Here is a 20466-nt window from a genome sequence, read left to right on the forward strand (position 1 = left end):
AGGGCACAAGGAGAAGGGGACGACAGAGGACGAGATGGTTGGACAGTGTTCTTGAAGCTACGAACATGAGTCTGACCAAACTGCGGGAGACAGTGGAAGACAGGAGTGCCTGGTGTGCTCTGGTCCATGGGGTCACGAAGAGTCGGACATGACTAAATGACTAAACAACAACAACAATGCTGATTTGAGCAAAGGAAGTTCTTTGGGTTGCTTGTGTTCCCTCTCTTTGGAAGGTGGAAAATCAAGGCTCTTCTGAGTTCATATTCTGCCTTGACGTGTTTTGGGAGGGGGTGGCCAACAGGACTAAGAATATTTTCTCTTTGCCACTGTGGGCCATGTTGCAATTCCACCCCATCCCATGTACATATGAGAGGGAAGTGTGATCACTGATTCCCTTGGTTTGCCACACATTTTAGGCAGTATGGTTTTAGACTGGCTTGCCTCTGTGTAGGTTTAGGTCTGGCCTTTCCTTTGGAGATAAGATTCCATGCAAGAGCTGAGAATTGTGTTTATGGCTGCAAGGCCCTCTACATTTGGGTGCCCATGTCTGAAAAGCATACATGTGTTGGAATGTTGGTTGTAGAGATTGAGATGTGGGGAGTGCATTCCACTGGCCCAAACTTGGCTCTGTGCTCTGGAGAGGACAAAAGGGTAGGAAATTGTGGGTTTGTGTTGTGTCAGGAATGCTTCCCGCTGAGATACTTGGCTATGCATGTTATACTTCCTGTGAGATTGTGTACATATTCACGTATGCAGTGTTACATGTGCTTAAGCTGGTTTGAAAGTATTCAGGCACAGGGTGTGTTTATGCTGTCTTTGTGAGCTCCTGGCATTGTGTGCATGTGTGCGTGTGTATGTATGTGTATGCATGCAACTGTGCTGGGAATACTTTTCATAACTGTGCTTGCTAGCTGTGTTTGGGATGGTTGCCCCATATTGTTCACCTAAGAGTGTGTGTATGTGTAAAAGAAACTCACTGTCTGTTTAGGTTTCAGTGAGCAGAGTGTCAGCACCTATTTGTATGCAGCCTTTGCTAGTTATACGTTGTTCAAGTTGTGGGGAGGGTGAAATCCATAGTGGCATAGGCTCATTTTGGGTGCGGGGGAATTTAATATAGTCTGCATACAGGGCGGTTGCTGAGAGCACATTTTGCTGCAGTGCTGCTGCTGGCTCTGCATGCCGACAGAGTGAGGGGCGGCAGTGGAGGGGGGAGAGGCATTGTCTGGGACTGATCTGTGTGCTGGGCACGCACTCTGTTACAAGTGGGTCTCTAGGAAATGGCTGAGAGTGAGTGTATTGCCTGGGCCCCAGCTCCTTCCATCTTCTCTCTGCTCTCGAGAGAGGAGGGGTCTCAGACAGCATCCCTTTGCTGCTCGGCTGCATTTCCCTCCTTGAGTAGGCCCAGAGCACTTGTAGTGTCTCTTGAGCCTGAAAAGGGGTTCCTTTGGGAATGGCTGTGTCTCTAATTTTGATCCTTTCAGAGGGCACTCAAACACCCCTCTCAGGGCTGGCAGAGATGGGTGCCTGTGGTTCTTTCCCCTAACCTGGGCCCCATCAGGGGACGTGCTTCGCTTGGCTTAGCTTGGGCATTTACTAAATGGCTCCTCCTACCCACTCACGATGCCACATAGGAGGGAGAGGAAGACTACAGGCTCCCCATTTTTCTGTGCCAGTTTTGTTAGGCCCTTGTCCTTCCACTTTGAGTTTTGCAGGGTTTTCTTAAAAATACTAGCCTCCCCATACACAGGGCTCTCTATACAGATCTGTGGACGGTCAGCTAGCTCTCTCAGTGGCAGTTGTCAGAGGTCACCAAGTACTTGTGGAATCTACATAATTCCAATCACTCGCCATGATCTGAGGCTGCTGGGTTGTTTAGTGATTCTAGTTGGTTAGCTGCAGTCCTCAGATGATTTCTGTCTTCTCTAGAATGCCCAGTCCCCCCAGAAACTGCTGTCTTTCCCTTCCTGGTTGCTTGGGGAAATCTCTGAAGAGGAGCAGTTTTCTCTTGCCGTTTTGCAGATTGTCTCTTTTCCCTACGACTTTTGATGGTATTCTGCATACTTTTTGACCTTTGCCAACGAAGCCAGTCTCTAGTTACTGGGTAGTGTAGAGGCTGAGGTTGCACTAACTGAGCCAGCTAAGTCTACTTGTGGCTTGTGAGAAATTCTGTCTACTCCCTTCGTTTGAAGCATTTCTGCCTTATCCTTTTTTGTGTTGTCTGATGTGACCCCATGAAGATGCATCTGCAGACCTTCAATTATTATTTCAATCTCTCTGTGTGTTCAGAAGCCTAACAATAGCATATATGAATTGTTCCATGGATGATAATTTTAGCAAGAAAAACCTCCTGTTGTGGGACTCTGGGCAATGCTTGGGATGGCAAGAATCTGCTCTCAGTTGCTGTTATTTTAAGTGAAAAGGTTTTCTGGGAGGGAGGGAGGGAGGGAGAGAAGGGCCACCGCCCAGTGGCAAAGTTCTGCTTACAAAAAGTCCTAGGCTCAATTCCAATATTTCCACGCAAGGGTTGAGATTGATTCTTGTCTGAACCCCTAGAGAAATCCTGCCAGTTGTGTAGACCAGAGGTGCAGTGTTTAAAATAAACTAGGTGCCAGGCGCATTTTGCTACTGACACGGATCCACTTGCAACAACGTGGAGATTTCTGGGCACCAGGTTGACAATCACAGTTGAAAAATATCTGCCTTACTCCATAGTTAGTACCATTTCCATTTCCAGTGTGTATGTTTCTTCTTGCATACTGGGACAAGTGAATTGTTGTAAGAGCAAGCTACAGTCAAGCAATGTAGTTGAGATAATAGAATCAGAGAATTGCGGCATGATCCTGGGGGTCATTTAGTCTAATCCCCTGGGAAATAGACATTCTGTTGTGACAACCACAACCTAGATTCAAGATGTCATTTGGTGCCTAGTTTATATACCTGAGCTTCTAACAGTGCGCATGTGGCCCTCCAGATGTTGCTGGGCTCCAACTCCCATAATTCCTGACTGCTGGCCATTGTTGCTGCATTATGGGAGTTGGGAGTCCAACAGTATTAGCCTATCCTTCCTGGTGTGGACAGTAGGGAGCTATGTAAACCATTAGTCTGACTTGGTATAAATCAGCTTTGTATGAGCAAAACACTGCTATGGGGGTGCAGTGGAAATTGTAAAAGCAAAAGGCACAAGTTCAGTCCATATCCTTTATCCTGGGGCAAGAGCTAAGCATGACTATAACACATAAGAGGTGTTTTTTGAGCTCATGGCATGATGGTAATGCTTGTTTCCTTCTTCTTCTTCTTCTTCTTGTTGTTTTTCTTGCACCAGGTTGAGTGTGCATGGGAGCTTTTGTTGAGCTGTTGTGACCAGTAACTTTTGCTAGATCTGGTTACAGGTAGGTAGCCGTGTTGGTCTGGATCGAAGTAAAATAAAAAAATTCCTTCAGTAGCACCTTAAAGACCAACTAAGTGTTCTTCACAGCCTGGGCATTGTTTTGTTGTTCCTACAGCTGTGCAATGGCATCCTCTAACCAAGCTCTTTCTCTTTCCCTACAGCCATACAGTGCTTGGATGGCGACAAGCCCTGTGAGAATGGTGGGAGCTGTGTTGTTTACTCCAACGGGATAGCTGCCTGCATGTAAGTGACACCCTTGCACAACTTTGCCCATGGGATCAACAACAGCCAGTGCGTCAAACCATATTGGGGGTTTGTAGGGTTGGGTCCCTGCCTTCAAAGGGCAGACTAGTAGTGTAATTTGGGAGCTGTAAAGTTGTCATTGTGAAAAATTGCTGCTTGGCTTGAAGTGGGAGAGCAGTGAGCTCTGTTGACAGGATGCAGTGTAGTTTAGGAAATATGGGGCCTGGAAATGCTTCAAAAGTCGCAACATGATGTGCATCCTTCTCAGGTGCTTTGCATTAGGCCTGTGGGAACTACTGACTGGTGCAGATTGGCTTCCACTGCATCCTTCTGACTATTCTTCAGCTGGGATTCTGTTTGCCATGGGACACTGGAATACAGTGGTCCCTCGACTTACGAAATTTCGAGTTATGAATGAAAACAAAATGGCCGCACGCTTACGGTTTTTTTGACACCCGAAAGGAAAACCGTTGCGGTTTAGATAGGGTTTTCTCGACTTACGAATTTTAGATGCGGTTTACTCAACTTACAATTTTTTCCGTTTCCAATGCATTCCTATGGGAAACCACTTTTTCTGACTTACAAACTTTTCGACCTATGAATGTACATTTGGAACGGATTAAATTCGTAAGTCGAGGGACCACTGTAATTTGGTCTCAATGTCCATTTAGAGACATCCACTTGATGGAGTGGATAGCATATTGGACTTAGTTTAAGGAAACTTGAATTTGAATTCCTGCTAACCTGTGAAGCACTAAAGACAGGAGATCTTGGGCCAATTATTATTTATCTACGGTACCTAAACTGTGGTGCTGTGGACTAAACCACTGAGCCTCTTGGGCTTGCCGATCAGAAGGTTAGCGGTTTGAATCCGCACAACGGGGTGAGCTCCCATTGTTCTGTCCCAGCTCCTGCCTACCTAGCAGTTCGAAAGCATGCCAGTGCAAGTAGATAAATAGGTACTGCTGCGGCGGGAAGGTAAGAAGGAAAAAAGAGGGAAGAAGAGCAGGTTTTCTGGTTGCCGCAACAATTATATAAATATGAATCTACAAAGGAGCTAAGGGCCCAAACAGATGATATGAAGAAGATCTGAATCTGAATTGAGCAGCTGCAATGGGTGTGTGTATTTAGGGCAGTGTTAGGAAACATCTGACCTGCCAAATGTTGTCATTGGACTCCAGCTCCCATCAGTCCCCAGCAGTGTGGCTGGTGGCCAGGGATGGTGGGAGTTGTGGTCAAACAACTTATGCAGGCCCACAGGTTCTCTGCCCTGGTCTAGGATTTAACACTTCCCCTCCATGTCTGGATTTAAATTCCTGTTCATGTAGTTGCTATTAATCCCATAGCAGAAAACATACACATGATGGTGGGATGGCTCAAGGTGTTAAAGGAAGACCCCTTTGATCAAATTTGTAACGCCTCACACGACTGCTTTTAGGTTGAAATCAGAATTTATGAAGCCTTGATCACAAATCTTCCATTGTCTCATTTCTTTTTACCCTAAAATACGATAATTTATCATGGAAAAGGAGGACAATATCCCAAATAAAGGGAGGATAGATTACATTATGGGCCTTAGCAATTTTGAATATAATCACATGGGCTCTTATAAATGAAGAAAAGTATAAAGTGAACAAAATTGAACAGGAATGGGAACTCTTTAAGAAGTTTTGGAATGTTAAACAAAGTATGGTATGCGGTAATCCTTTCTCTTGGAACTTAAGACAATACTTCAGATATGCAAATCTCAAGCATTTTTTTATTTAAAAAATTTAAGTTGTAATGTCTTTATGTTTTAATACGTAATCTAATAAACTAAAACTTTTGTGAATTGCTAAAATGTTTTGCAGGTGTTTGGGGTTTTTTTTTTTTAATGTTTTGATATGATCTTACACATGCCTACTTGGAAGTAAATTCCATTGAGTTTCATGGAATTTACTTCCAGGTAAGTGTGTATAGGATTGCAGCCTTAATAATATATGCTCGGAGAAATATTTTATCAGATTAAAAGATTTCTACATTATAAATACATCTTAATGGTGTTTAAAGTGTTTATAGTGTTGTTGTTTTTGTCCTGAGAATTAATTGCCTTAATGGAATTTAGAATACAGTATTTGAAGTCTCATAACGTCTCTATATTTCTGTTTCATGAATTTAATTTATTAAAATAAATATGTATTTCTAATCTCCATAGTATGTTAAAATTATGACAAAGCTTGGTTTATTTTTTTTAAAAAAGATCATTTATCAGACAAAGAATGTCTCTTGTTGGAACGTTGTAATGGGGATCTGTCAGTACAGATGGCTGTTGTTTTTATAGGTTTGAAAGCTGCTACTAGACAGTCCTCCGCTTCTTTTGATCTTGAGCTTGTGTTTTAACAGGCACCCTGCTGAAGGGTGGGAGAGTACCCTTGCTCCTAAGGGCATCGCTGATGCTGCCAGTAGTGCCCAGGGCTGATTTTATATTGCCTTGTAATGCAGTTGCTTTTCTGTAATAGGAGTCCCAAACTGTGGTGTTGAAGTCTGAAAGGGGGAGACCAAGGATGTGCTGATGACATAATTATCGGGATTTCAGCATTGTGTTAGCCAAGCCACATGGTCCTGGTGCTCATATGCCCTTGTGGTTTCCTGGCAATGGATGGTCCAGATGTACAGACCTGGATTTAGCCGGGCCAGGGATGCTTATTCGTCGTCCTTCCTTTATGTTGCTTCCCGTAGTGGCAGGTGTTTGAGCAAATTCAGTGAGCTCCTAGCTTAGCCTGGTGTTGCCTGTGTTGGAATCCAGGACAGGTGGATCTGCCTGCAGCTGGCACGCCCAGAACAGGTGAATCACTGGGAGGCTCGAAGCCCGGCCTGGATCCCTGGATGGGATGATAGGACAAGAAAATACTACCAGTCACCTATAAGTCCTGTTCAGAACGCAGCTGTCCCACCAAGGAGTTTGGGCACTTAACCAAGCCTTGGGGGGGGGAGTTGGGGGGGGGGTTGGAATAGTGAGGATATCTAAGGAAAGCTGGATATGTTTCTCTGGGGGCTCAGGAGAGAGGAAGAAAAAGGAAGGTTTCTCTTGGCATCATGGTCTGAAACCTGTTGGACAGGTTGGGTGGGGAGGCCTGGGAGTGCCCAGTGCCGAAGGGAAAACACTCTCCTCCTCCCCCCCTCCCCCACTAAACACCTGCAGAGAGGCCTCTTAAAGGGGCGGTCACCATTTGGTTCCTTCGGGCCTGGCAATGCCAATTTGGAGGAGGTGGACAATGGGTGAGTCTCAGGTTAGTTTTTGTCTCTCTCTTTAATCCACCCCCCTCCTCAAATCTTGAAGAAGGTGGGGCTTGGATTAGGGCTGAGAGACACTTCACATGAATGTGAAAACAGGCTTTCTTAGGAGATGGCAGGTGCAGCTACTAAGAAGAGCAGTGGAAGGAAACTGAATGTTTCTGGAGCTGGGAATGGGGAAGCCAAGGCGGCAGGGGTGGTCTAGAATGGAAATGGGATCAGAATGGGGCCTGGCGTGAGATATTCAGTGGGCGGCTGGGGCACTGAAAATGTGCGCAGCAATGAAATCCGTATCACTGTTTTTAATGCTGAGGTTAATAGTCACCACATATTCCTGGTTTTCATTTTTAAGAGAAATTAACACTAAAATATAAGGGCCATTGGAGGAGGTTCTGTACTAGGTGCTTTCTGTCTGCCTTTACTACTTGTTCATGTGTCCCTTTCCCCTCACATCTGTTTCATAACTCAGAGGTTCTCAAACTTTTTTTGCAGAGAATTTGAACATTGATGGGGGTCCCCTATAAATTTTTCCCTTTTTGGGGGGAGGTGGGGAGGGAATTAACAGACAGCACCAGCATAGTACAGTGGTACCTCGGGTTACAGAGGCTTCAGGTTACAGACGCTTCAGGTTATAGACTCTGCTAACCCAGAAATAGTACCTCAGGTTAAGAACTTTGCTTCAGGATGAGAACAGAAATTGCACGGCATCAGCAAGAGGCCCCATTAGCAGGCCCGGCCCTACGTGCAGGCTGGGTGGCGCAGGGCACCATGGCGCCGGCCCGCCAGGAGGGCGCCGCGAGATGCGCCCACCCGCTGGCCGACCGGTCCGCCGCGCAGCTGCGCCTGTTGCACCCGCGCTGCGCGCGGCGCCCACCCGCCCATCGCGTTGGGAAACGGGTGGGAGGGCGCCGGAACGGGGTGGGAGGGCGCCGAAGGGATCCGGCGGGCGCTGGAGGATCCGGCACACCACGGCGCCGGGGGCGCCTAAGACGGCGCTGCCCATTAGCTAAAGTGGTACCTCAGGTTAAGAACAGTTTCAGGTTAAGAACGGACCTCCAGAACGAATTAAGTTCTTAACCCGAGGTACCACTGTATTACAAAAATCAGAGGATCTAGACCAGGACCTTGTTGGTCTGTTTGATAATCTGGCGCTAGACAAAGCGACCACTAGTTCTGCTGTTGGGAAAAAGTAAACCAAGTGCAGGGCCTAGTCCTCCTCCCCCCCTCCTCCTCCTCCTCCTCCTCCTCCTCCACCTCCTTCTTCTTTTTCTTCTTCTTCTTCTTCTTCTTCTTCTTCTTCTTCTTCTTCTTCTTCTTCTTCTTCTTCTTCTTCTTCTTCTTCTTCTTCTTCTTCTTCTTCTTCTTCTTCTTCTGCGATCACTTGTAGCCGAGTAAGATTGTCTTCCATAAACACGATTTTAACAATAAGTGACCACGGAGGCCAATTCTGGATCTACACATCCTTCCACAGTGGGGACATTGGTTTCCTAGTGCATTGCCTTTCTGTGGGCCACCAGAATGAACTTATGGTGCCCCCTTTTAATGTTAAAATAAGATCTCCTCACCCCTTGCTTTACACATGAATAAGAAGACACATCAAAATAAACACGTGTCTGACACTGCAGTATCTAGTGCAGCCATAAGCGTGACATTAGAATCCCAGACCAGTTACACATATGGCAGAGCTCTTTTATGTCAGAAATCTTGCATCCTTTGGGCAGTTATTTGCTCATTGATCCTGTATATGAATTCTCTATACAGTGCAGTGTATAGCTTGCCATAAGGTGACAGATTCCAGAGCAAATGGAAGCATATAGGCAACTTGCCCCTTGGTATATAATGTTGGCACCCAAAGAAGGGTTATGACAGTTGGCAGTACAGAGCAACTCCCATCTCATTTGCAAGTAAGGTAAAGGTAAAGGGGCCCCTGACCATCGGGTCCAGTCGTGTCCGACTCCGGCGTTGTGGCGCTCATCTCGCTCTATAGGCCGAGGGAGCCGGCGTTTGTTCGCAGACAGCTTCCGGGTCATGTGGCCAGCATGACAAAGCTGCTTCTAGCGAACCAGAGCAGCGCACGGAAACGCCGTTTACCTTCCCGCTGGAGCGGTCCCTATTTATCTACTTGCACTTTGATGTGCTTTAGAACTGCTAGGTGGGCAGGAGCTGGGACCGAGCAACGGGAGCTCACCTCATTGCAGGGATTCGAACCGCCAACCTTCTGATCAGCAAGCCCTAGACTCTGTGGTTTAACCCACAGCGCCACCTGGGTCCCTACTGTAATGCTAATCCAAGCCATGGCTTGGCAAGAGCAGGTCCCCAGAGCAAAAATTGCAACTACAGTACTCTTCCTTGGACCTGCTGCATTACCTGGGGTCAAACCATTTGGTCAAAACCTGGTTTTATGGTTTGTTTCATTACATAGAAAGCACAAGCTGAACCCCGTATTCTTGTTTTACCACATGGGGATTACCTAGGGAGGCAGCCCACAAGCTCAGTTTCGGATGTAATGCTGAGCTAAACCATGGCTTACGTCTGGGTAGTGCAGGAGCAGCAGGACTAGGGGAGGAGCGCTGTGGCCACTGTCTTTGCTCATTCACTCTAAAACCCATGGTTTGGCTTAGCACTGCGTGCAAATTGAGCCAGTTATTTAGAAGCACTGACAGAGGATGAATGAGTCCCTTGCGCATCTTCTTGCTTGTGCCTCCTGTGTAACATGCAGGGAGGAAAATGGCTCCTCTCCACCATGGTGAGAAGTGTGAACTCTACATGCATGTGGAACTCACATGTCTTAACGCACACAAGGCAGATATGCATCTTCCCAAGCATGAATGGACACTAAAAAGAGGGTGCACAAGTTGCTTGCTTTGCTATGTTCCACAAGAGGTCACATTATTTTAATGATTTATAGGCTAACAGCAGTATTCTCAGGGCATCTTACAGATAAATAAAATGGAGTTGCCCCTAGTTTATTTGCTTGCTCCCAATTACTTGAGTGGGACGTTTTTGAAAGCATGATGGTACTTGTTGTTGTTGTTTAGTCGTTTAGTCGTGTCCGACTCTTCGTGACCCCATGGACCATAGCACGCCAGGCACTCCTGTCTTGCACTGATGATGGTACTAATGAGTGGTAATGGGTTTTTTAGTCCCCCAGAACAGGAATTTTGAGTTTGTGACTCCCCAACTCCACACCCATGCTGATGGAGCCCCAGCACTGCCTCACAGCTGATGGGATAATGGCTGTAGTGCCAGAACAGCAGTAGTAATCAATCCCACTGTTGGAGCACTGTTCTTGATTCCAGTGCTATGAGTTTCTACAGCTGGTCTTAGAATGGGGAGCAGGAGAAAGAGACACAGCAGTGCCCACCCAGTGCCATGCAGCTATTTGATCTGTTTCTCCATTGGGGCTTTGACAGTTCCAACTCCCTCCAGTAAGGAGTTGGCACTACTTGCTACTGGTTTTCTTTTTTACTCTTTGTAATCCATTTTAGTTTTGTGGGGGCAAATTGCCATTGTAACCCCCCCTCTCTCTATGCTTCATTCTTGTTGACTGCTTTTTGAGGGTCAGAGCTGATTGTCAGCTCCTGGTCTCCCTCTACTTGCAAGATACAAGCATATTCTCTAGTTCAGGGGTGGCCAACTTCCAAGAGACTGTGATCTACTCACAGAGTTAAAAACTGGCAGTGATCTACCCCTTTGGGGGGGGGGGGTCAGGTCGAGGTTGTTGAGCTTTTATAGGAAGGAAAGCCATCCATGATTTGGGAGGTTCAGGTCAAAGTTGAGCTTTTTTTTTTTTAGGAAGGAAAGCCCTGTTTTGGGGGCTTCAGGACAAAGATGTAGAGGGAGCCAAAGTTGCTGAGCTGCTTTGGGTGGAGCCAGTGATCTACCAGTGATCTACCACAGACATCCAGTGATCTACCAGTAGATCACGATCTACCTGTTGGACATGCCTGCTCTAGTCCATGCTTTGAAGCTTTCTGTGGCAGTAATTGCAAAGGCGCTAGAAACTGTTGCTGACCTTGTGCAAGTTGTTGGTTTTCTTCCAGTGAGTGGAGTGGGGAAAGTGGTGGGGGTTATATTAATTTTTTGCCTGGATGGATGTGTGAAGGGTCTGCCTGCAGTGCCCCCAAGCCCTCAGTTTTTCAATTTTGGCACAGGGCTACAGGCCTGCTACTGCCACCTGCGCAGCCCTGGGGTAAGGGCTGAGTCAGAGAGTGTTGAGTGACATGTGCAGACACAGTTGGTGAATCACAGCCCCAGGGAGAGCTATAAAAAACCAGCTCTACTCCCCGGATGTGAGCAGGTAGGGACATGGTGCCAAGGCTTGGTTCCCTGTGCTGAAAGAAGAGGCTTTCTTCTTTGGGGCACCTAGCCACCCTCAACTGGTAAGTGAGATTGCCCTTGTACTGGCCTGGGGCAAGAGGGAGTGTTCAGTAAATAAACAAGGCCCTGCTTGTTGGCGCAGAGCATAGTTTTGCTGTAGACCTGTTTGTTTCCCTCTGTGCCTTAGGAGGGTGCAAAGACTCTCAAACTGCCCAACTTTTTCACTTTCAAAACCAGGACACGTGTCTGGGTGAGTCATGTGACCTGCACCTCGCCCTGAAGAAAGCACTTTTTCGGGCGAGAGCGCAGTGCAAGAGCATCTCACCCAAAATGGCCGCTGCAATCTCGCACGGAAAAACAGAATGTCCGATTTTTCCCCGGGGTACTTGGCAGGTATGGACTCCGTGTATCAGCAGCTATAGCCCATTGTCACAAGGGGCAAAACGAAACAATAAATTAATGCATTTGTGCATTTAATGTGTCTTTTTAAAAAACAATGTGGGGATTGGTGGGAATATTGTGTGTGTTCTTGACCACTTTTGCTGTGGTCCCAGTGAAAATTGCCTTCGTATTAAACCTGCTATTTGTCCTGGACCACAAGCTGTAATTGGTGCCAGTGGCACCTTCCTTCCTAAGGGAAATAGCAACTTCAAGAAGCAATTTTCACAGGGACTGAAGTTCAAGGGGAAAGGGTTAAATCTCCTGCCGCTGTTTTATTTTTAAAGTTAAGTAAACACAAAGCACACTCATATTTTAATGTATTGCCTACTTTGGCCCAAATACTGTACACACTTGGCCAAATAGATTCATGTTTGCTCATTCTGAGATTTATATAACTGACTCACACCTGGTTTGTCTGCCTCTACTCTGGGTCACTCATCTCTCTTACTATGAGTGTGGTTTCCCCCTTTAGTGGCAACAGAATTATGACCAAAGCTTTTGCCACAAGGTTCACCTTTCAGCACACCTAGAGAGCAGATGTCTTGCAGTAATGTGCCAATAGAGCAAATATTTATTTATTAATAAAATTTATACCCCTCCCTTCAGTGGCCAGTTGGCATTCCTGCCTTACAAAATAACTTTGCAAAGCAAATAGCTATGGATGGCTTGAACAAATGAATCAAACCACATTTCAAGAGGAAGTCATATCTTCTTCCCTTCCAATCTGGCTTGTGGATGTGCTTCCCTAGCTTTAAATACAGTGATCAGTTGGGGCAAAGGTTTCCACCCTTTTAAAGTTCACGGCTCCCTTGACCAACTACATTCTTTCTGCAGCACCCCTGTGGGGCTCAGGAGTCCAGTTATGTCATCCCTTGCCTGCAGAGCTGGCAGCCCCTCACCCTTTTTCGAACACCCTCCCTTGTGGAGTCTTCCCTGAACCTCCTCTCCTCTACCCTGGGCAGCTGCAGCTGCTGCCCCTGGTCTCTGAGTCCCCCCCCCCCCCCCGGAGAGATGCCTCCTCAAACTGCCCCACAGGGGCCTGGGAAGCCCTGGCCAGCCCCCGAGGCACCATTTGCCTGGGGAGCTTGTAGCAAGGAGTGCTGCAACAAACAGCAGTGCAAGCCTTTGGGAGGCAGAGACGCAAGAGGGCATCAAAGGAGGGAGGGAAGGAAAGAGGGACAGAAGCCAGTGTTGCCCGTGGCATCCCTTATTATTGTTCAAGGCACCCCAGGGTGCCATGGCACACTTGTTGAAAACCAGTGAGTTGGGGAATTATTCTCAGAACACTCAGTCTTCCCAAGGGCAATTTTTCCTCTCTCCAAAGGCTGCAAAGACCAACTATCTTTGGTCTTACATCTTCCACAGTAGTAAACAGCATAACCTACAATCTATAAACACCTTACCTTCTTTTGAAGACTACATTCTTAGAAGTTGGAAGGTGAAACTCGGAAAATTAGAATATTGTCGAAAAGTGCATTTCTTTCAGTAATGCAACTTATTATTTTTTATGTTAATTTTAATTTTTACAAATGCTTTCTTTTGGAAATTCCACAGTAATAAAACAAATAGTTACAATAATAAACAAAAATAAACATCGCTATTACATGTCATTAATTACATTCCATTTATAATTGACCCGCCTAACAACAAATAATTACAATTACAACCAATAAAGGCTTGACATATCTTGCTTTGCATGTATTGCATCTATCTCATATATTGGTTTCACCTTTTAAGTTGCATTACTGAAATAAATGCACTTTTCGACGATATTCTAATTTTCCGAGTTTCACCTGTATACAGGCCTGCTACAACCCAGTGAACAAGCCAATAAATTGGTTCTGTCGCTTCCTAACCCATCATCTATGTTCAGTCAGCCTGCACATTGATGGGATAGGTTGTTTGAAAGAGAAGGTCACACTTTAGTTCATTTGGGCTGGAGGCTAATAGGACACTTAGGATGGGCTGCTTTGAGGGGCCAGGATTGACTATGGTTGATTGTCTGAGCTCAATTGAATATTGAAGGGAGGGTAGTAAACCTTACTTGGGACTTGGTCATCTTATGACATCGGTATCCGACTGGGTAAGTAAATACTGTTAAAGCTTAGTGATGCTGAGTGGAGGAGCTGAACTTGCTTGGAAAACAGGCCCACAGTGGGGATGGTTTGCTGAGAAGACAAATGTAGTATTTTGTTTTACAATGCTTCCTTGGATGGGTATTTGAACCCCAACTGCATGGATTTCAGTCAGAGTGGTATTCAATTTTGCTTAGAGAGACAAGTTTAGATTTATGATGGAAAGTTAAACTTCGGTGAGCAAGTAATTTGAAGATAACTTGCATGTTTTGGCTGCTATTAAATCTAAACTACTGCTGCCAGCTAACTGATTTTACACAACAAATGCATACAAATCTACAAATCGGACAATAGGCTACCACCCCAGTGCCCTCCATTTTCTTTACAGTTTACACACTGTTGTTTTGCAGCCTTAAGTGTTGCTGGCAGCCTTTCTCTCAGATTCCAGTCCTTTCATACCATCTTCTGGAACTCAGTGGACAGTGTCCACTTTCCTCTTTGGACCTGCTGGGCCTTCACCCTCTTGTCTCCCTGCCCTCCTTGTTCAGGAGGCTGTGATTTCCCTCCACTGAAGCAGAGCCCCCCCCCCATTTTCAGGCAGGGATCACCCCAATTTTCAGACAGAGCCCCTTGCAGGTTCCAGACAGATCTGTCCACAGCTTGCAGTTTTCAATTATCCCATTTTCCCTCAGAGTTCCTGAGTTCCCATGGCAACTGGAACTAGTCAGCAGCCAGCCTTTCACCCTGGGTTAACTTTTAGTTGGCTACCACTCACACAAGATTCACCACTACATATGCTCTAGATTTGTGCTGCAGAGAAACAGCTTTGGTCAGTTGACATATCCCGCAGTATGGCTGTTTCCGTTTTCTTATTCTTTTTTGCCCAGTGGCGGTGGGGGGTGCCATGTAGTTTGCTCAGACATTCCTTTTTCCTTGTCTAATTCCTCTTTGGGCTGTAAGGCCCTGACTGTTGTCTCAGCCAGTGCCCAGGACTTGCTGGTCAGGCTAGGCAGAAAAGCAAACAGCTTTCTGTGTTGTCATGGCAATAGCAGGCTGGAGGGCTCAAGCAGGCTGCATTTACAGGGAAGGCTTGTGGAACCCCCTTTGAAAGACTCCAGGACGGCCAGGAATTAGGAAAGGGAGCTATGTGCTGCTTATCCAACCGCTTTACCTTTACCTATGCCACCCCTTGCTATCTTGTCCCTCTTGGGGTGGGCAGAGAGCGTTTGAATGGGTGGACAGAACTGTTTGTGGCAAGCTGCTGGATCCTGCAAATGAGAATGCGATGTGAAAGCCCAGGGAAGTTGAGGGATGAGTTCCCCACCCCAATGTATGGGCGTCAATTCATTATAGTTTGTACTGTCCTTCCCTCAGTCCTCAGTGGCCACTTGTCCTTGTTTCCTTAGCATGTTCACTTTGTGTGGGCCCAATGCAAAGTTCTCCCCATCTGTCCATCAGGATATAGGGAGTTGAAAGCGATTAAGCTGGAGCAAATGGCAGCTGCGCCCCTATGCAGACGGGGATAACCTAATTTCTCTTGTCTATGCTCTGGTAACCTATAGGTTAGATTACTCCAATGTGTTATACAATGGGCTGCCCCTGAAAGACAGTTCAGAAACTTCAGCGGGTGCAGAATTCAGCTTATTACACTGATCCTGACCCGATTGCACTGGCTGCCAATTAGGTTTGGGCCCAATTCAAAGTGCTGGTTTTGACCTATAAAGCCTTAAATGGCTCAGGGCGGCCATATCTCAAAGACTGCCTGTGATCATGATCTGAAACCCTTCTAAGTGTGCTGCCTCTTCATGAGAGGTCCAGAGGGTGGCAACACAAGAGGAATGCTCTCCCCGGAGAGGCTCGCCTGCTGCCTTCATTACATATTTTTAGGGGCCAGGCAAAAACTTTTCATTATAACCAGGCCTTTGGCTGATTAACATTCTACAGCCTTTTAAATGTGTTTGTGGGAGAGGGATGGTATTGGGTTTTGTTTTATTAAGTATTTTGTGTTTTTTATTTTTTATTTTTATGTTGTTAATCACCCTGTTATCTTTGGATGAAGTGCAGTGTACAAATTTAATACATAGAATAAACAAACTTCAGCCACCAGAGGGATGTCCCCAAGCTTTTCTACCTGTCAAGATTGCTCAGCTTCCAAGCCCAGGGAACCAGGAATTTTGTTAGGCCTAAGCTAATACAAAAATTCCAGCCAGACCTGCAAAAATTAAAGACTATCACCATACCTCGCTGCATATCCCCGAAGAGTCAGACAGACAACAGCTAAAGGTTCAATCTCTGCCATCTGAGTCTTGAGCAGAAATATTGGGCAGAAACAGTTGACCAAGAAGGCCAAATCATTGGGCTTAGATTTCCAGGCATTCCAGAATAAAGAACACTAGAAAATTGAGTGAGGTAGTTTCTGTGCAATGCATATAAATGATATATAAGAGAGAACCTGTAAAAAGTAAAGATAAAAGAATACTGTAGACATGGGGAAAAATACAAGTCAGCATAAAACAACTAAACTAGCTAACCTAGTCTAATATAAACCCACTTGACCTCACACCGCAGGAACAAACATCACAATCAGGTGCTCAGGCATCAGGAAAAGCTTTGAAGCATGGACTAAAGGAATAACCCAAACATCTAGCAAATAACATAGCAACCAGACCAGAGGTTCCCAGCCAATCGGAAGCTTAGCTGTCCAGGACCTTCCAGTACTTGGAATATGTGTGTTCCCACAGAGACACAGTTGCTGTTAATTAAGCAGGCTGCCATATTGGCCTTGAGCTATCAGCCTCAGTTAGATAACACAATTTCATCCTCTTTAATGAGAGCTACATTTCTCACCAGAAACAAGATTGTCCAGTTACCCAGGGAGGGGGGCAGGTGGCTGCAGAAAGTAAACTTTGATCAATGCCTAAGCAAAATAAAAGCTTTTCTGGATGCTACCCAGTTTGCTTATAGGCATTGCTGGACAGGTGCGGATTCTTGGACCTTGTTGATCATTAATTCTACATAGTTTGCCTGGGCTTTCTGAGTTGGACTAAAATATTTTTGTCTGGTACTAGAAGAGGAATCTGGGTGTTAAGGAATCTTGTGGGAGTAATATTTGGATAAGGTCAGGAACTACCAGGGACTTTGCCGAATTTAAAGTCTTATTCTTCTAACTACGGTACTTGAAACTCCGGTTTTCTGAGTTAGAATGCATTATTTATCCTTTTCACTAGATAATCAGGCATCTTTAACATACCATTAAATGTGAGATTATTAAGATTCTGCTGGAGTTGCTCAATTGGGTATTTGCATACAAGTTTTGGACTGCTCCTTCAACCTTTGATCTAGCCTTCTGTTCTGCTTTTGGACAATACTATATATTACAAAAGAGGGTGTCCAAACCATCAGGTGATAAGTTAGTAACCACAACCATCTGGACCGTAGCCGTGCCCCAAGGTTGTATGAATTACTCTCAACATAACGGCTCTGCTTGAGGGCACAGAACTGACTTGAATGCCATCTGTATAAACATTGCCCCGTCCTTATTTCCCTTGATGTTTTGCAGTGAGACCTGCTGACAAAATCTTATATAGGGAGGGGGAAAGACTTTTCTTAGATCTGCCCGGAATTTACTGGTAAGAGGAAATGGTTGGTTGGAACCTGACAGAAGGCCAATGTTTAAGATAATCTATTTTCAGCTTGGCAAAGGGTAAGTGTGGGCAGTTAGCAGAATTTGCAGATGACACACACTGATGGAGTAGTTTAGTGTGAGCAACAGGAAGTTGTCTTCAGTGAATTGTTGCTCAATAGAGGAAAAAGACACGCTCGTTCCAAAACACTGTGCAGGTTCCTGTGTTGTTTCGTTGTGGCTCCCAATTCCTTGGTGAAATGGCAGAAAGGGGTCTAACTGCTTGTTGAATTAGTCCTTCACTAGTCCATTGGGCACCAGAATACCACTTGTGTACATTAGGGATAGCATGAGTGGCAGATGTCACCTAGTAAACTCTGTCTGTCTGTCTCTGCTAGATGCCAGCCTGGACTGATTGGAGAGCACTGCCAGTTTCAAGACCCTTGCCATCAGTCACCTTGCGCTAACGGGGGATCATGTGAGAGCACTCTACGTGATGGCACTGTGCACTACCAGTGCACCTGTCCCAAGGGCTTTCGAGGTAAGAATACGCAATGTGGTGAGATGCAGCGTGTGTCTTTCTGTAGAAGCTCCACAGGCTTTTCATATTCCTGATAAAGATTGCTTTGCTGGGAGATGGGAATGCACATTCTCCAGGGAGGATGGGTCCAGATTGTAGGTGAGAAAATTGACCTTCTGGGGAAGAAGTAACCTTCTAGGTCACTTGGTACATCATTTTCCATTTAGGTCAAGACTGCTCTCTGTTTGATGCCTGCGCTAGCAAGCCGTGTGTCAATGGTGGCCGCTGCACCAACTGGAATGGCCGCTACAACTGTACATGCCCATCAGGCTACCAGGGCCGCAACTGCCGGAGTGATGTGGATGAATGTCGGGTGCCTGGCCTATGCCAGCATGGGGGTACCTGTATCAACACACCTGGCTCCTTCCACTGCCAGTGTCAAGCTGGCTACACAGGGCAGCAATGTGAGAGCATCTCCACACCTTGCGCTCCCTCTCAGTGTCTCAACGGCGGCACTTGCCGTCAGACAGGGGAACTCAGCTACGAGTGTGCTTGCTTACCTGGTGAGTGAACAATTTGCAAAGTGTACCTTTGCTTGTACCTACTGTAAGGGAGCGGGGTGGAGTACTAAGCAGGTAGATTTTAGGGTGGGACGATCCCTCAGGGCAGCTGGGCGTAGAGTTACACTTGGGACTCAAGCTTGACCCTTTTCTCTGCTTACACCGTGGCATGCTTCACTATTCTCCTGTCAGGAAGCTCATGGGAAGCTATTGAGAGCTTTGGTGGAGCAGGAAGGAAACAATCTAGGCAGTGGGAGGAGGTGGGGGGGACTTGGCAGCCAGCACATGTGGCTTTGACTGCAGGAGCCAGAGTGTAGTGGAAGGCTCAGCTAATTCTTCTTCCTTGTTCTAGTCAGAGATTTGGAACAACGAGTAGAGCTTAGAATAGAGGAGGGGTGCTGCATTGCTCAGGGGCTCAGTGTGACTCTGTGGTGTTTACCAAGCCTTGTCAAGCTTGAAACTGTCCCCCTGTGGCCAATGGAATTGACACCCAGGAAAGTGTGCAAAAGATTACAACCCATAGTTGCACATTAGGGATGGAATGGTGGGTTGTTGGAAGGATTTTTCTTTCTCTACTACCGGTAGCAACAGTCTTTCCACAGTTTCTGGCCAGGCTAAAACCTCCCTTTCTCCCTTTTCAGGTTTCAAGGGACACAACTGTGAGATTAACATAGATGATTGCCCAGGCCACATGTGCATGAATGGAGGCACATGTGTGGATGGCGTAAACACTTACAACTGCCAGTGTCCCCCAGAGTGGACAGGTACTGCATTATTATTATTGGTCCAGGAACCAGAATGTGATTGGAACAGCCTAGATTTTAAGGGCTTTAATGGGAAACGTAGGGAGCTATCTAGGATTTGGGCAGAGATGGGAAATGTTCTTTTCTTCTCTATACGGCATTAACCTAAGTCAGGAAGGCCAACTGTTTTAGAGAATGAGTTGAGAAATATTACCTTATTCTAGTTTGGGAAAACACTGGCTTTAATCTGGCTCGGTGCATGGTGGGCAAAGGAAAGGGCAACTCAGGGCTGCGAGTGTGGAGGTATTGGGGTGCATGGGGGAAGGAGAGGTGGTGCTACAGCTGTTAGGCCATCCCTGATGGGAAGGTCTTTTAGCAAACTAAGCCCCACCTTCTTTGCACTGTAGGCCAGCACTGCAATGAGGATGTGGATGAATGCCAGCTGCAACCCAATGCCTGCCACAATGGAGGCACTTGCTTCAATACCAATGGGGGGCATTCATGCGTCTGTGTCAATGGCTGGACAGGAGAGAGCTGCAGTGAGAACATTGATGACTGTCAGACAGCGGTCTGCTTCCATGGTGCTACCTGCCATGACCGTGTGGCTTCCTTCTACTGCGCATGTCCTATGGGCAAGACAGGTAACTGGCTCCTTACCTTGCATAGTGTGTCCACGTCATATGTTTTTTTCTGGCTAACTGGTTTGGTCAGAATTTTTGAAGGGTTTGGTCAGCGTAAGAAGAATAGAGTGGATTAAAGGGATATTGGATAACACGGATAGGGTGTCAATCAGAAATGGAAGGACGTTGCTGAACATGAACAACGTATGGAAATCAATACCCCTTGTCCATAAATTCCATCCCATTCTCTACACTCCTCCTGTTTTGCTGTCAAGTGATTGCCTTTCATGGCCCTTTCTCTTCCAGGCCTTCTTTGTCACTTGGACGATGCCTGTGTCAGTAACCCTTGCCATGAGGATGCCATTTGTGACACCAACCCAATGAATGGCCGTGCCATCTGCACATGCCCACCAGGTTTTACCGGAGGGGCCTGCGACCAGGATGTGGATGAGTGCTCCATTGGTAAGACAGCTGCACCCTTCTTTTGCAATTCCAAAATGTGAAGGAAGGAGGACTGCTTCTCTAACATGTGAGGGGGGTCACTGAGATGGACTTTTGCCAGCTCTTTGGGTTGGGATATTGACAAGTAAAACACTTGAGAGAAGGATCGGCTTCTGCTGGCATGCCCTTCTTGTTCCTTGTCTGGGTTTATCCCTTAAGT

The 20466-nt window shown here is 46.3% G+C and overlaps 1 protein-coding gene across 4 annotated transcripts in view; it reads left to right on the forward strand.

Annotated features, from left to right (window-relative positions):
* Window positions 1-20466, forward strand: part of NOTCH3 (notch receptor 3) — a 61366-nt gene that overhangs the window by 11476 nt on the left and 29424 nt on the right. For all 4 annotated transcript variants that reach the window (XM_035104778.3, XM_035104780.3, XM_035104779.3 and 1 more), the window contains exons 2-7: window positions 3550-3631; window positions 17761-17903; window positions 18110-18445; window positions 19084-19206; window positions 19593-19826; window positions 20112-20267. In XM_035104778.3, coding sequence (XP_034960669.3) covers window positions 3550-3631; window positions 17761-17903; window positions 18110-18445; window positions 19084-19206; window positions 19593-19826; window positions 20112-20267 — 1074 coding nt within the window. The remainder of the gene's footprint in view (window positions 1-3549; window positions 3632-17760; window positions 17904-18109; window positions 18446-19083; window positions 19207-19592; window positions 19827-20111; window positions 20268-20466) is intronic.

Source organism: Zootoca vivipara, chromosome 2 (assembly GCF_965207765.1).
Source record: "Zootoca vivipara chromosome 2, rZooViv2.hap1.1, whole genome shotgun sequence".
Lineage (NCBI taxonomy): Eukaryota > Metazoa > Chordata > Lepidosauria > Squamata > Lacertidae > Zootoca > Zootoca vivipara.